The sequence below is a fragment of the Dermatophagoides farinae genome, chromosome 2 (genome assembly GCF_024713945.1).
Source record: "Dermatophagoides farinae isolate YC_2012a chromosome 2, ASM2471394v1, whole genome shotgun sequence".
Taxonomy (NCBI): domain Eukaryota; kingdom Metazoa; phylum Arthropoda; class Arachnida; order Sarcoptiformes; family Pyroglyphidae; genus Dermatophagoides; species Dermatophagoides farinae.
Genome location: NC_134678.1, coordinates 1847294 through 1863014, shown reverse-complemented (window position 1 = coordinate 1863014; position 15721 = coordinate 1847294). Strand labels below are relative to the sequence as shown.

Below are 15721 nucleotides of genomic sequence, written 5' to 3'. Positions count from 1 at the left end.
AAAATGATTTGACAGATTTTCAAGGATATATTCAACAAGTTTTGAATATCGTATACACACACACACACACACACACACACACACACACAAATACAAACACAAACCTATCGACAAATCGGCCCAAGTTCAAGAATGAGGAAAAAATAGCGTTAAATTAATTTTTGATGAAAATTAATGGCCAGAAAAAAAATACCTGGACCATCATCATCAATTATATTCAAGACTGATGACAATTCATAGTAATAATAATTAATTAATTAATTAATTAACTTTCAATTGTAATCAATCAACATCAATGATTTAATTGAACAAGATCATAATCATCATCATCAATCGATCGATCGATCGATCAAAAGTGAGAATCTCTATTTAAATTTTTTTTTTCATTCAATTATAATAACTGTGTTGTATGGAAAAAAAATCATTTTTTTCCTTTTTTTTCGTTTAATTTCGTCAATCAAAATTGAATTTTGAAGAAAAAAAATAATTTTCTAGCAATTGTGGCAATTTTCGTTTCATCTCAATCTTCATTCATTTTTTCATTAAATTAAATTTAAGAAAAAAAATAATTTAACCAATTTTTTTCGCTGTTTGTGTCTTCTACAAACATTGACCGATTGTATGTGATTATTGTATTGATTTAGACATTGAATTACCTGTCATATAATAAAAAAAAAGTACACACACACACACACAATAATGATGATGAATGTAATTTTTGTTTGCGTATAAATAAATGATTCAGGGATCGATAATTCACATCGAAAATAACCAGTTTTAAACTGGTTATTTCCGTTCAAAATGATGATAGGAAACGTTGTGAAACAAATAGATTTCAATTGTATGGTAAGTAAATTTACACAAACAATATTGACGTCTTTGAAATTGAATTGACCACTACATAGATTGGATGAATTTGAAAAAAGAACAAAACAAAAACAAAATCACATGAAGCAATCAAAATTAAATACAGCATATATCTCCCTCTTTTTTTATGTGATTAGATAGATTTTTGATTGATTTCTAAGAATTTTCTTTTTAAAAATTTCAATTGAAAAAAAAAATTAAAAAATCATCATTGAAATCATATGTTGAAATGATTAGACAATTATATCGAAAGAAAACCCCTTTTTTAAAAAGATGGCCAAGGTTGATCAATTGGAATTTCCAACCATGAAAATGATTATAATTGATTAGATCATAATATAGATGTTGATGATTATTGAAAAATTTAATGTAAAATCCCTCTAATTACAGTAGCAATATTTTACGAATTACAATGTTTCTTGATTGATTTAAAAAATTTATATATATTCGAATTCGATACTATCGATTATTGTTTCGTATAATCACGTGAGTGACGCCGATTATTGATTTGGCACATTTTAAATAAAAAATAAACAATTTTCTGAAGCATGGCCTCAAATAATGATGATCATTTAATGATTCTATCGAATTTGAATCGTAGCTCTGGATCATCATTATATACTTTTGGTGATAATATTGTCCAATGTTCATTGTTCGGACCGAATCCAATCACTTCGAGTCAGAATTTATTAAAAAAAAATTATTTTGTCATTTTACTTTATCCATTGGGTCAGATTAAAAATCTAACCAAAGGTCTGTACGCCATATTAATTTGAATAATTCAATGCTAACGATTCTATGTATTCATAGATAAATCCTTGTTTTACTATGAATTCTTTTTTAAAAGGACATTTAGCCCAATGGTCTATCATGCATTATTACCTCGTTCTCGTACATACATCATATTGAATGAAATTGAAAAAGGAAGTTCATTCTTATCTACATCATTGAATGCAATCACATTATCATTGATCGATTCTGGATATCCATTAAATTATTGTATTGGTACATGTGGTCTAATTTTGGACAAAAGGGATAAGAAAATTTATCAAGAAAAAGAATTCATAGAGAAATGTACGAAAAATGTTCGTTCATATGAACCAATCACATTTACATTCGAAACATGTGACTTTATCAAAGCCAAATTTCATATATCGAATAAGAATACCGATTCAAAAACCGTATCAATTTTAGCTGAAGGTAAATTCTCCTTGAACGATGTATTCAAAGCTCAAGAACAATCATTGGATTGGACGGCATCATTTCTTAGATCGACATCACAAAAAATAAGCAAACGTTTTGTTTAATGTTTTTTTTTTATAAATTTGTATCAAATTTATTTTTTCATGAAATAAAATGTTTTAAAACAATTTACAAAATTATTGTAATGGAAAAATGGATTCATTTACCATCCAAAGATGTTTTTGTTCGAACTAAAGCCATGACTAAGATACAGAGACCAAAAATAGAGCCAACAATCAATAATGGTTCTTGTAGAAGATAAAATGGTTTATAATTATAATGTAATTCAAATGGTTGTATATGCCATTCGACAAGATTCTTTTTAGATAATACGATTACTGGTCGGCCAATTGTATCAAGATAACTGTAGAATATTTCATCTGATTCACGTTTAACATCATATGGATGATTCAAACGGAAATTATTTGCACCTTCAGGCAGAATAATTTTAACGGTTGCCTGATCAATGATCATATTGTCGTAGATGTGATCGATAAATGGCATACGTAGAATGTAATCACCGTTAGTTAATGTATTTGTATCCAATGCAAACAAGTTATTCTTGGCAGGTAGTGTATATCCAAGTATATATTTAGTTTTCCAACCACCAAACAATGGAAAACGTGGCTTTATATCAACATAAACAGAAGATGAGCTTACACGTACGTTACTAGTGCTAATGTTTCCAATTTCATCACGATAATAAATGTCATGAGCTCCGGCAGGCAATCGAGTTTTCCATGAACGAATCGATGAAACACCATTGGAACCTGGTTCTCGTTGATATTCATATCGAGAAAATGGTCCCTTAAGTTTGGCCCCCGTGTGAACGACATCCAACATTTCTTCCACGGAAATTGCTCCAGCCCAATGTGAAATCTGAATAGTACGGCTAAGATTTTCTACGGTCAAAAATGGTGTATTGTTTTCCACATGAACACGAAGTTCTTCATTTCCTGATGTAGCAGCATCGTTGGTTGGTGGAATCTTGTCATACGGCCCATAGTTGATATTTCGATCAGAATAAGTGACTGGCCGCAATTTAGTATACGATTCTGCACCGGTACTTGATGGCAATCGGACACGTGTAGTTTGTGTCTCGGTCATATAAGGTGTAGGAAAATAAATTCGACCATTATAGATGACCAATTGACGATCAGCCTGGTTGATTTCGACCGGGTATGGATCCAACAAATGAGCAAATGCTGCTTCAATTTCCAATGTAGCCGAATTACCCGATGGGATTGCATAATCATCTAGATGAATTTTATATGACGCAAACGATGAATCAGCGTTGTGATATTTGGAAACTTTCAGTACATCTTTCTTTTTAGCTTCAACTAGTGTAACCGATAGATAAGAAAGATTTTCATCGTGATGTTTATCGCCAAATTGTATGAGATATTCTTTCACTGCTTGACTACCCTTATTCAATACGACAACTTGTGATGTAATCGTAACCAATTGACTACTTATATCAATTGTTCGTTCAACTTTTGCATTGATGATATTGTCATTCGATGCTGATATGACCGATCCAAAATGGAATGAACAAGAGATTGACAATAAAATGCTTATAGCCAAAAATTTCGAAGAAGAAAACATTTCGGAAAAAAATTAATTCGCTGAAATAGAATAAATTATCAACAATCAAATGTTCAAATATTTATTAAAAATATTACCATTCAAGGTGAAATCAAGAATCGATACAAAACCAAAAACATAATAATATTCCACGCCGGCAAAAAAAAACACACAATGACCAAATGATATAAAATGACAATCATCTATTTTATGAATAGCCCACTCTTTACATGTTCTGACGTGTCTTTGCCAGCTTTATAAAGCGAAAGTGATATTCATCAGATGTTTTGATTGTGTGGTTATAATACACGGCATTATTGACGAGAACATTTCAACTACGGTGAGTACTCGTTTATATTGCCACAAAATCCAAGTTTTACTGTATTTTCATACATATATGTGAAGCAATTCGAATAGCTGATTTACCTGTTCTCTGTAAGGTTGTTATTATCAAGGATATCTTCATTTTTAATAATCATGATGATCGTCGTTAAGAGTTTTGTTCGTCCATTTTTTTTTTATTTATGACGCAGTAGAAAAATATTATTTGCAAATAATTTTCAAAAATAAACAAATATTTAAAAAATGGTCGAAAAACAAAAAGATCAAAAAGTTATTGATTTTATGTTTGACCCATTTTTGGTTGAATACAATTTTCCCGGTCCATTTGATAGAACCAGTGATGATGATGATGATAATGGCAAGAATCGTAAGTCATCCTCGATAAAATTGATCCAAAATTAATCCTAAATTATTTAAACAGAAAAAGAATTGACTAGCGAACAGATTGAATCAAAACGTTTAGAGATTAAAGCAATAGAATTGGCTGATAAAAGTCACTATGAACAAGCATTCGATTATTTTGAACAAGCTTTAAGCTATTGGCCAGAAAATGCATCAGTTTATAATAATCGTGCACAAGTTTTTCGTCTTCAGAATCGAATAGATGATGCCCGTCATGATCTGGATAAAGCCATTCAATTGAGCGATAGTGATGGAACAAATTTGGATCATCATGTCGCTAGACAAGCATATTGTCAACGAGCATTGATTCATTTGTTGAAAGAAAACAAAGAAATTGGTCTAAAAGATATGCAACGATCAGCCGACCTTGGCAATCGATTTGCCAGTGCCTATATGGCTAAAATGAATCCATATGCTGCTCTTTGTAATCAAATGCTTCAAGATATGTTCAAACAATATGAACAACAGACGTCTACTTCATCGAAACCTTAATCGGGCATCAAACTTCAAAAAAAAGAACAAATTGGAAATCATCGAAATATCCATCCATCAATCCATTCATTCTATTTCTAAAAAATTTTACTTATTGTGTGTATTGACTTTTATAATGATGTAATGATTGTCATTATGTCCTTGACATATGAAATCTATTAGAGATTTATTATATTTGTTTACAACAAAAAAAAAGAATGAAAATTTATAGTAAATTTTTCCATTTTCGGTAAGTTTAGAGATGAAAATTTTATGCATTTATTTTCTGGTCCAATAAAGAATTCTTTATCTTTACATTTATTGTGAAAATTTTGTTGTTGTTGTTGTTTTTTTCCCATTTTCTAATTCGAATACTAATCAGTCAGATTTAAATTAGTCTTGTTTCAAGAATAAATGCGAAAAAATGATGTAAATCTTAGTGCATATTTTTTTTGCATAAAATAAAGAGAAAAAAGTTATTGAAGGCCAAAAAAAAAAAAAAAAAAAAAAAACATGAAGAGTCAAAAAGAATTGCATCACTTGTCATTATCTCTTTCCTAATATTCCTTCTTAAGAAATGTGTTTCAAACAAAATAACAAAAATAAAGTTCATTCATGGTTGATGGTTACATTGCCATTTTAGACGATGTGATCCAAGTAAAAAGTTGTATGTTTATTTTAAGTTCATTTTCATTCTATTGCTATTATGATTAATATTGAAAAGTTGGAGAAAAAATGGAAGCTTCTTGGAAGATGAAGCTCCACGTATTAAAGGACCTATTACACATTTTAATCCGCTTCTTGAACCACCAGATTGGTATGATGTTGAACGATTTAAACGATCACAGAAATTGGCCAGAAAATATTTTTTAAGGTAAATATCATCATTAAAAATTATTTTTTAAAAAAAAATTTGAATGTTAATCAATACAATTTTAAATAGTTTGAATATTGCACATTTTATCGGCAATATTTTATTGATTCATCTACCTGATGTACTTGTTCCGGTTATTGCTACTGGTAATTCTTCAACACCATTCCGTGTATTCATGCGAATCTTATCGACTGTCATTCATATTTTATCATGGTACGATGAAGATCCATTTGATGCGACAACCAAAACACATCAATCAATGATCACTGTACGTCGTAATTGTCATATGGCCGTTTCACGATTAATGAATAATAAATATCCACGACCCAATCGATATTGGTTAAGTCAATTTGATATGGCCATGACACAATGGTCACTAATTGGTATTGTTGGTATCCGACCGAATCAATGTGCATTCTTTGGTACAACTGAAAAAGAATTTGAAGAATATTTCTATTTCTGGCGTGTAATCGGTTATTGTGTTGGCATTGAAGATCGTTTCAACATCTGTTTTGGTGTTGAAGGCTATGAAGAAACAAGAGAATTTCTTGACATTTGTTTTCAACGATGCTATAAAGTACATTTGGATAAACAAAGTGCACCGGTTGTAATGGGCATGAATCTTACTGAAGGTGTTTTCTTGGCACTTGAAGGAGCTGCACCAAGATTTTTAATTTGTTATGAAAGTTTCATGAAATATTGGTACGATACATTGGGTGTACGACATCCAATCAAATTAGATACATTCGAAAGAAAATTAAATTATGCTATTTTCATATTCGTAATGGAATATGTATTACGAATACGATTATTTTACATTATATTTTCATGGTTATTTTTCTATTTGCAACAAAGATTGTTTGGCCAAATTGAACAGGTGAGAAAACATTGTGAACAACATTATGTAAATATAAAATATCAACTTGATAGTGAATATTTTGATTACAATGATCAACAACAACAACAACAACAACAGCGAAATCATATGGATTTAGATATAAACGAAAATCCAATCGATTCTATTGATGATGAATCGTGCAAAAAAGAATCCATATCGGATAAAAAATATTATGAAATTGATAACTATTTTTATCGGCCAAATGTCAAAGAATAATAAATTTTCAGGTTTGTAAGATTCACATTCATTATAATCGAACGCTCATACTGTTATACAATTTATCTATTTATATTTTATTTATTTATTTATAATCCAGAATTTCAATACAAACAAAACAAAACAACAACAACAACAACAACAAAAAAAATAAAATTGACAAAATACTTGAATAATAATAATAATAAAAAAATGTGTAAAACACAACGACAACAACAACAACAACAACAACAAAAATTGATGATAAAAATAGTGAATTGTTTGTTCCGCTTGCAAGTTGATTGTTGCATTGTATACATAAAAAAAATTCCATTGAATGAATGAATTTCTGATGATTTAGTGAATGATGATTATGATAATGATGATGATGATGATGATAATAATGTGGCTACAGAGCTACATGTCGATAATATTTGAACCAAATTTCAATGTTCGACCCATAATAATAAACCAAATATAATAATAATAATTTCCAATAAAAATCAATGAGCAACAGCGTAAATGGACAAAAAAAAACGAATGGCTATTTTTTCATATATATATTCATATTATTATTGAATGTTGAGATCATCACCAATCTGTTGCTGGTAAACAAAAACAAAAAAAAAAAAAAAAAATTATTTTTCATTGTTTAAAAAAATGAATGAAATAAATCACTTACCACGACGACCATAAATAATTTCTGATTTTAGATATTTTTTAGGAAATGATGTATAATATCGTGGTGAATATGATGATGATGCTGATGATTCAATTTTTTTCGTATTAAAATATTGATCAAATCGTCGTTTTCTTATTGTTGGCATTGATTCTTGCATTGGTGATCTGTATAATGATGAAACATCAAAACGACGATTATTTTCATCAACATCAACACCATCATCATCAGTGATGGTAGTGGTAAAATATTTTTTTCGATATCTAGGATCAATATAACCGGTTCCTTTGGTTTTAACAATAATACCATCTTCTAGATAGCCTTCATTATCATCACCAACAATTCTATAGCCAGCACGTACAGGTATATCAATGTAATCTTGTCCAGCTTGTAATTGATTATTGAGGCCTAAGGTTTAAGGTAACACAAAAAAAACAACAAGAAAAGATTAGAAAAATTAGATTATACAATGATTATCAGCAGTATAATTATTTTTATATAATGCTGACGATGACGATAATAACACCACAATTGAATCAGAGACAGAGAGACAGAGAGACAGTGAAAGAAGAAAAAAAAATCCAACAACTTGTTTTTAATCTCAATTTGATATTTTGGCGAACAAAAAAAAAGAAGATAATTATCTTCATTTGGATTTTGCCATTGTTTCAAACAATCAAAAACAAAATTAGTTCATGATGATGATTGTAATGCTGAAAACAGAAATTTTATTTTGTCACACTTTCACACGCACACATCTATTACCTTCAGCATAAAAAACATAATACCTAGTAGTAGTAGTAGTAGTGACCTATTCAACTAAAATTAACGAAACAAAAGACAATGACATCGTCATCAAAAAAAAAAAAAAAAAAAAAAAAAAAAAGAAGTCACTTAATTGTCTTCGACCATAATGGTGTGTGACACCTGATCAGAAAAAAAAGAGAAAGTGTTTTCCATTCAATTATGATTACCAGAAAAAAACACCATAAAAATTGCCAAATAAAAGTTTCCAAGATAGATTGACAATCGATTTTTTTTTGTGAAATTCAGGAAAAAAACTATCGAAACAGAAAAAAGAGAGAGAGAGACATTTTATATATGGTTATATATTGAAATTGTTTCGTTTTTTTCCTTCTGCCACTGATTTTGGTGCATTTTGGTTCAAATTCGGTTTCAAATATCTTGATTGTCATTTATGTTCAACTCATCATCATCATCATCATCAGGATCATGCTTCCGCATCATAAACATTCGTTTTTTTTCCAAATCAGCCATTGCCTTTTATCCCAAAACATATATTCAAACAATAACAAATGAATGAATGAATGAAAAATTGGTGAAACAAGCCATTGTTAATGTTGCAGTATAAATGACACATATAACGAGTTGGCTATATATATAATTACGGATGAAATTTTTTTTTTTTCGTTTCAAACAAATTTCAACGTCACTCGTCAATATAATTATAAATACGATATATATCAACATTTATTCACTAGTTTCTAGAGACAAAAAGGTTAAAAAAAAATCTGAGAAAAAAAGGAGAAAGTTTTTGGAAACCCTGTTTTGTTATTTTTTTTCGAAAAAAATAAATAATTTCAAATCATGATCAGCGCTAGAAGCAAAAACAAAAAAAAATGTCAAGAACGATCATTTTTTTTATCGATGCTCCATATAGCGATTTTAGTTTATTGAGTGCTTTCAATCATTTCATCAATTTCAATCATCAATAAAGGTTATCCTTACCTTGACTACGTTGAGCCAATGTTATTGCCGTAAAACATGATGACAATATTGATAATAAACTGATGATTGTCGACATTCGTATCGATATGGCAGAATTCATTTTTGTTGATTTTTTTTTTTGGTTCGTATTTTATATGTGGAATAATTGAGAAAAAAAAATTCCTCGTGTAACTCGTTTTTATCTGGAGAGGAAAAGAGAATAAAGTAAACTTTAACACCATGAAAAAAAACTTCAACAGCAACAAAAAAAAATAAGAATGAAAGGAAAATAAAAAAAAAATGAGAACAAATAACTGAAATGATGAAAAACGATACAAAGCGAAAAAAAAATTCGGCAGCACCAAAAAAACATACACACACACACTGAACAAAACACATTCAACAGGCATACATTTTTCTATTTTATTTTTCCTATTATTTAGAATGTAAACCCAAACTGATCGATTGGCTATGATCATCGCGTCATCATCTTCATCATCATCATCATTTCACTTGACGATGAAAATAAAATAAAAATAAAAAATGACAATAGAACCAAAATTGGTTATATTTTTAAAATTGCAATTTAGCCAATCAACCACTATTGGTAGTGGTGGGGGTAAAGGGGAAAAAAATACGAAAAAGAATACAAAAAACAAACAAACAAACAAACACCAAAGATACACACGAACATTAACTATTTTTGATGTGATGATTATGATGATTTTTCAATGATCGGACTATTATGGCATAAAATAAACACACACACACACACACACGTACACCTTAAAGTAGACAAAGAACTGACTGACCGAATTTGGAACTTTATTTCAATGATGATGATATTAAAGTTGATATTGATATCAATATCGTTTTCATTAAAATGATTCCAATATGAATGTAGTACAGTTTTATCCGTTTGTTGATGGCAAAATGTGACTAACCCGATGATGTGATGTTTATTATGATGATCAGTTTCGATGTTTTTCATTCATTCATTCATTCATCGCGACTAATAGTCACTATATGTTCGTTTGTGATTTTGTACAATTGTCGAAGCTCTATGACGTTTATTTAGTATTTTTTTTGTTGTAAATAAAATTTTTTTCTTTACACTATAGAAAATGAGAAAAAAAAGAGAGCGAACACGAAAGAGATCTCTCTCTCTTATATTTCTCTGCCTTTGAACTGAATTGGGTTATTATATGTATATATGAATAAAAACATTGTGCACCAATAATAATATCATCATCATCATCATCATTCAATTTTTTTTTCGTCGAAACGTTTAGATCTAGAAATGAATGGCAAGAAAAGAAAATGAAAACAGTGAAAAAAAAGACAATGCCCGATTGATGATGATGATGATGATGATGACGATGGTGAAGAGAAAGTATCTAAAAATGAGACTTTTGTCATCATCATCATCATCATCTGTATAGTTATGATGATTTAAAATGAGTGAAAGTTTATGATTTGAGAGAGAAAATTGCCATCCATTCATTTATTCGTTTGAATTTAATAAAGTTCAAAACCGAAAGAGCAAAATATAGAGATTTTGGTTTTTTTTTCGGCATTTTACTGATCATCATACAATGTCTTGATCAGTAAATTGTCCCAGAAAAAAAAGAGATCAATTTCATTGAAAAAAAATGAAATTTCGTTTTTTTTTGTTGTCACAAAATATCAATTATCATCATCGTTAATTTTTTTCACCTGATTGAATTTTATCACCTGTTTATGTAAATAAATCAATCAACCAATAAATTATGTTTACTCCTTAATCATTTTTTTTTTTTTTGTTAATCATCATCAGGTAATTTAAAAAAATGACTTGTTGATGAGAAAAAATAAATGTTAAAAGATAAACAATCATAATGATGACAATCTGAATTTAAAAAAAAAAATTAATGCCTCGACATCTTTATTATCAAATTTCATTAACTTTAATACATCCTGGATCCGTTTTCTGATTTCCGATTAATTTATCAAACAAAATCTATCCATTCATCAAGTCTAGATTAGATTGACTGATATCAAAATAACAGGTAATAATCAACAGATGAACAATAACAAATAATCATTGGTGATGTTTTTTTTTTGTTTTGTTACAAATATGTGCATATTTTTGTTATCAAGATTTGAAAATCCAGGATTGAAATCTCTACCGCATCATTTGATATATATGAAGAGATGATTCGAATCAAATATTTCGATCGAGAGTTGCCCATGGTGATCGTAATAATAATGATTATAATTCGCTAGTGATCGTTTGATAATGAAGATATGTGCAATCCATGGTAATGTTCAATTCATTCAATGTTTTTTTTTGTAATCGAGAAAAAAAAAATACTAAACGGAAATATTTTTCATGTTTTTTCTTCTAGCATTCGGTAATCATTTTAACCATCTTCATCATCATCATCATCATCATCAACATTAAATGTTTTTGAAAATGAAACTTGAAAACATACAACTTGTTGTTGTTGTATCCGTATCATATACACCGTGATCATCTTTGAATGAACGATGGAAAGATGATCATCAGTATAATGATGATTACCACGTATTAAATCATTTTGTTTGTACATGGATTTTATGTTGATTTTAAAACGAAACAAAACAAAAAAAATCACAGAAAATTCAATTCAAAATAAAAAAAAGGAAATTAATTACCCAACAACAAAATGTTACGCTAAATGGATGGATTTTCCAGGAACTATTACAATAATATATATACGCGGAACACCAAACTACAACAACAACAGCAACAACAACAACAAAACTGACAAGATGGTCAGTATGTTTGTCAACAAACAAACAAAACAAAACAAAAAAATTATGACAAACAATTTTGGATTGTCCTGCAACAACAGGATCATTTTACAAATCAGTTTCTGTTTTACTGTTTTGAAAATTTTTGTGTATTATAACCACACCGTCATTGTATTCACGATGATGAACTAAAACATGTCGGTCATGGAATATTGTTTGACTGTTGGCAAAGATAAATGAAAGCATGTCTAAATTTATGATACATTCATTCATTCATTCATTCATTGTAACTTGTCATGGATTGGCAAAAAGAAAAAAAAATAATTCGCCAATATTAAATCGTTAAATATCTGTATATTATCATCTTCGTGTTTGAATAAAGTGAGAAACCGCAAAATGAAAACATTGCATGTTTTTTTTATGTTGAAAAAAAACCCGGATATTATCATATTAAAGAAGAAGAAGAAGAAGAAGAAGGTGAAAATCTTTTCGATGGTTGCAAATGTGTTTTTTTTTATTTTCAGCAATTTACAAAATTCATTCATTCATTCATTTACCTAAAATTAGTTCGATAGTTAAATAAAATTTGATTTTCTTCCTCAATTTTTTTTTCTTTTCCATCTTTCATCATCATCATCATCATCATGATCTAAATCAAGGTGTGATCTATATAGAAAAAGATCGATATGATAATAGTATCGATTGTCTTGTCTATACTATAGTATCTTGTGTTTGTTGATTCGATTAAATTTTTTTTGTGGCAATGTGTGTGTGTGTGTATACACACCTATTTCATTTTATTGCATCAAGAAAAAAAATTGCCACAAACACATACACACACACATACGAATAAAATAATGGTAGCAACGATCATCAACGAACTGTTTTGTGTATAATGTAACATCATCATCATCATCATCATCATTATCACATCCAATCTCAATTTCCTTTGGTTTTACTTTCAATGTACCACTGTACTACTTTTCTCCTGGATGAAAAAAATAACGATTTTTTCTTCTCCAAATTTTCGATTCAATTCTATTTTCTATTATTATATATAAGAAGATTGTTTATAATTGAGTAATCTTCTTAGCTACTTTTTTCATGTTAATTTACTCTTTGTTTTGTTTTTTTTTACTACTATGTGTGTTGAATCAAAATCAAATTGGCTAAAAAAACTAAATTTATCATCTTGATTGGTTTTCTCTCTCTCTCTACCTCTCTCTATTCCTTTCTCTTGGTTTCAATGTTTATGATTGATTAGAGTTTTTTTTTGTTTTGTCCATAGAAAAAATAAAAATTCGTTTAGAATGACGTAACAAAATGCAAACTTTTCATCTTCAATCGGAACAATATGCAGGCTTTGTGTATTGGAAAACCCAAAAAAAAAAATTTAATTAAATTTCATAAAACAAAAAAAACTAGATCAAATCCAATGATAGATAAATAATCGCCGTTGTGTGTTAATTGATTTGTCCGGCTTATTATTATGGGGGAAAAAAATTTTTTACAGCTTCAAAAACACAAAAAAAAACGAGATCAACAATTGTCGATTGTCGCTCGGTTAATCTATTTGGAAGGAAAATGTAAATTATAGCTTTGCAACAAAAAAAAAAAAAAAAATAATAAAAACGCAAAACAAAACAATTGCCGCTTTTATTCGACATGAAATTGAAAGCTATGAACATATCACATACACTTGACACCTGTTCATATCCAAATGAGCGAAAAAAAAGAAAGAAAAAATTCATCAATCAATCAAATGATGTTCGTCGTCAATAAATATTCAATGGTGTCAAAACACTTTTAATTGCTTTGGCTTTCGTTTTGGATTTGTGTTTTTTTTTTTTTTGGAACATTCAATTGATCGATATGCAAACTTATTCTTCAACCATGGAATGATTGATTGATTTATCAATCGAATTGAACTAAAAATGTAAATTTTTTCTTTTCTACACTACATGAGAAACGATAAAATGAGGAAGTCAGCCATTGAGGTTTCATTATAAATGATCATCATTATAAAAGTAATTTGTGGCCGGCTGTCGTTGTGTGATGATCATCATGTGATTTAAGTGAAGGGGTGTTGATTTCGTTAAGAATCACCATTGAATGTTTATTATCGATTGTTTTTTTTTCATTCACTCATCTTTAGGCTAATTAGTTGATAAAAATTGAAAATGAAATTCAAAAGAAAAAAAACTTTGATGGATGATGATGGAAGCAACAAAAAAAATTTTTTTTTTCAACAACAACATTATTGTAAATGAACTGTATTAAGGAACAAAAATTATAAAAACACACATAAATGTTGCATTGCCATAGTGAAATAAACTCTTTTTTTTCAGATCATCAAACATACATGAGGAAACAAAAAATGTAAGGTAATCGCAAACAGACAAAAAAAAATGAAATCTGGCCATCCATCCATTTTCAAACATTAACAATAATAATCAAATTATTATTATTAACAACAACAAATGAATCATTGAAATTGAAATCATTAACTTTTTATTATATCATCATCATCATCATCATCATAATAATAATAATAAATGAAACTAAATCGAAAATAAATGGGGAAAAAAAACATTATTTTACATGTGAATATTGATAATGATAATGATAGAAATGGATTACCTGAAAAAAAACATTGCATTTTCCATTATAGATTATAATTAAATCTACAAACTAATCTAATTGATTCAACCAAAATCCACAGTGGTCGATAATTGAATTTTTTTTTCTAATTTAAATTTCAACGATTCACTGTGTCATACATTTGCCATCTTCACATCCAAACGGGCAAGCATCTTCAGGACTAGCCTGATAACGTCGAACCATTGGACAACGATAAATAATATCGGCTTTACAATCAGCACCTTGTAAATCGGATCCACAATATTTCTTTTTACGTGCCAATTGTGGTGGACAATAACATTTTGCATTCTGATAACAGGCATTTCCTTGAATATAATATTGAAAATGAAATTACAATAATAATAAAATAAAACATACATAAACATAAACTAACCTCCATTCAATCTTTGATCACAATTGACACCTGGTTTACAGGTTTTCAATAATACAGCAATGGATTTAAGATTTGATTTACCACATAAATACATATTTGTACTGCATTCATTGTTGGGATTTTTTTCATTCAATGTAATACCACAATATTGGCCAAAATATTTTACATCGCATATACAATTTTCTGTAGAATTATTCTGTGATGAAACATTGGTCAAATATTCATTTAGAATTAGAGCTGATATGATAATCAATATCGATAATAATGAATGGCAATGAAAAGCCATTGTTGACGTATGGATGATTGACGAAATTTGAAATGAAAAAAAAAATAGAATGAACGCAACAAAGGAAAAAAAAAGAAGAAACACAATTCCAAAAATCAGACTGAATAATAATAAATCTAAACTTTAAACATGCTCTGTGTTATTTTATGAATCGATTTTTGAGTTTCTGTCATAAATGAAGGTCGTCGTCATAAATTTTATTTATTTTTATTTTCATTTTATACATACGTCTTTTCGTTAAATAGAATAAATTGAATGGAATAGACCTGAAATGATAAAAAAAATGAAACAAAAAACAACCAATAATAATTTAGAATTTTTTTTAAATCACAACGATTATGATG

At 28.7% G+C, this 15721-nt stretch overlaps 6 protein-coding genes and 1 long non-coding RNA gene across 10 annotated transcripts; 4 read left to right on the top strand and 3 right to left on the bottom strand.

Moving 5' to 3' along the window:
- Nucleotides 1-700: 700 nt before the first annotated feature.
- LOC124498651 (uncharacterized) lies at nucleotides 701-2246 on the top strand. The gene is made up of 3 exons (XM_047062438.2): nucleotides 701-846; nucleotides 1258-1620; nucleotides 1678-2246. The coding sequence occupies exons 2-3, from the start codon at nucleotides 1416-1418 to the stop codon at nucleotides 2172-2174; spliced, it is 702 nt and encodes a 233-aa protein (XP_046918394.2). The 5' UTR covers nucleotides 701-846; nucleotides 1258-1415; the 3' UTR covers nucleotides 2175-2246.
- On the bottom strand, nucleotides 2165-3941 carry LOC124498649 (dolichyl-diphosphooligosaccharide--protein glycosyltransferase subunit 1). The gene is made up of 2 exons (XM_047062436.2): nucleotides 3792-3941; nucleotides 2165-3734 (listed from the first exon to the last, which is right to left on the bottom strand). The coding sequence occupies exon 2, from the start codon at nucleotides 3712-3714 to the stop codon at nucleotides 2269-2271; it is 1446 nt and encodes a 481-aa protein (XP_046918392.2). The 5' UTR covers nucleotides 3715-3734; nucleotides 3792-3941; the 3' UTR covers nucleotides 2165-2268.
- Nucleotides 3942-4084: 143 nt separating this feature from the next.
- Nucleotides 4085-5224, top strand: LOC124498652 (tetratricopeptide repeat protein 36 homolog). Its single transcript, XM_047062439.2, has 2 exons — nucleotides 4085-4402; nucleotides 4457-5224. Exons 1-2 carry the CDS (start codon nucleotides 4279-4281, stop codon nucleotides 4927-4929), a joined length of 597 nt encoding a protein of 198 aa, XP_046918395.2. The 5' UTR covers nucleotides 4085-4278; the 3' UTR covers nucleotides 4930-5224.
- A 390-nt stretch (nucleotides 5225-5614) lies between these two features.
- Nucleotides 5615-6903, top strand: LOC124498650 (uncharacterized). Its single transcript, XM_047062437.2, is given in 3 exon segments — nucleotides 5615-5659; nucleotides 5661-5782; nucleotides 5852-6903. Coding segments are annotated over 3 exon segments (1212 nt in total). The 3' UTR covers nucleotides 6897-6903.
- A 49-nt stretch (nucleotides 6904-6952) lies between these two features.
- On the bottom strand, nucleotides 6953-10448 carry LOC124499627 (uncharacterized). Of its 4 annotated transcripts, none has more exons than XM_047063581.2 (4): nucleotides 10066-10448; nucleotides 9304-9485; nucleotides 7558-7962; nucleotides 6953-7480 (listed from the first exon to the last, which is right to left on the bottom strand). In XM_047063581.2, the coding sequence occupies exons 2-4, from the start codon at nucleotides 9401-9403 to the stop codon at nucleotides 7467-7469; spliced, it is 519 nt and encodes a 172-aa protein (XP_046919537.1). In that variant the 5' UTR covers nucleotides 9404-9485; nucleotides 10066-10448; the 3' UTR covers nucleotides 6953-7466. The 4 variants fall into 4 exon arrangements, with proteins under 4 accessions (XP_046919537.1, XP_075584770.1, XP_046919534.1 ...); XM_075728655.1 differs by having other exon boundaries at nucleotides 10227-10448; XM_047063578.2 differs by having other exon boundaries at nucleotides 9975-10446.
- A 714-nt stretch (nucleotides 10449-11162) lies between these two features.
- On the top strand, nucleotides 11163-12491 carry LOC124495097 (uncharacterized). The gene is made up of 3 exons (XR_006959255.2): nucleotides 11163-11330; nucleotides 11422-11582; nucleotides 11670-12491. It is a non-coding gene; the product is annotated as an uncharacterized LOC124495097 (long non-coding RNA).
- A 2054-nt stretch (nucleotides 12492-14545) lies between these two features.
- Nucleotides 14546-15721, bottom strand: LOC124492639 (uncharacterized). The gene is made up of 3 exons (XM_047055596.2): nucleotides 15092-15721; nucleotides 14698-15023; nucleotides 14546-14618 (listed from the first exon to the last, which is right to left on the bottom strand). Exons 1-2 carry the CDS (start codon nucleotides 15375-15377, stop codon nucleotides 14824-14826), a joined length of 486 nt encoding a protein of 161 aa, XP_046911552.1. The 5' UTR covers nucleotides 15378-15721; the 3' UTR covers nucleotides 14546-14618; nucleotides 14698-14823.

Bases quoted from the DNA above. Each gene is read 5' to 3' on its own strand.
- LOC124498652 (XM_047062439.2), top strand. From the start codon at position 4,279: ATGGTCGAAAAACAAAAAGATCAAAAAGTTATTGATTTTATGTTTGAC. The intron at 4,403-4,456 runs GTAAGTCATCCT...TTATTTAAACAG, and splicing joins TGATGATAATGGCAAGAATC to AAAAAGAATTGACTAGCGAA.
- LOC124498649 (XM_047062436.2), bottom strand. From the start codon at position 3,714: ATGTTTTCTTCTTCGAAATTTTTGGCTATAAGCATTTTATTGTCAATC.
- LOC124498651 (XM_047062438.2), top strand. From the start codon at position 1,416: ATGGCCTCAAATAATGATGATCATTTAATGATTCTATCGAATTTGAAT. The intron at 1,621-1,677 runs GTCTGTACGCCA...ATGTATTCATAG, and splicing joins GATTAAAAATCTAACCAAAG to ATAAATCCTTGTTTTACTAT.
- LOC124492639 (XM_047055596.2), bottom strand. From the start codon at position 15,377: ATGGCTTTTCATTGCCATTCATTATTATCGATATTGATTATCATATCA. The intron at 15,024-15,091 runs GTTAGTTTATGT...ATTATATTCAAG, and splicing joins TGATCAAAGATTGAATGGAG to GAAATGCCTGTTATCAGAAT.
- LOC124499627 (XM_047063581.2), bottom strand. From the start codon at position 9,403: ATGAATTCTGCCATATCGATACGAATGTCGACAATCATCAGTTTATTA. The intron at 7,963-9,303 runs GTAAGGATAACC...CTTAAACCTTAG, and splicing joins ATTGGCTCAACGTAGTCAAG to GCCTCAATAATCAATTACAA.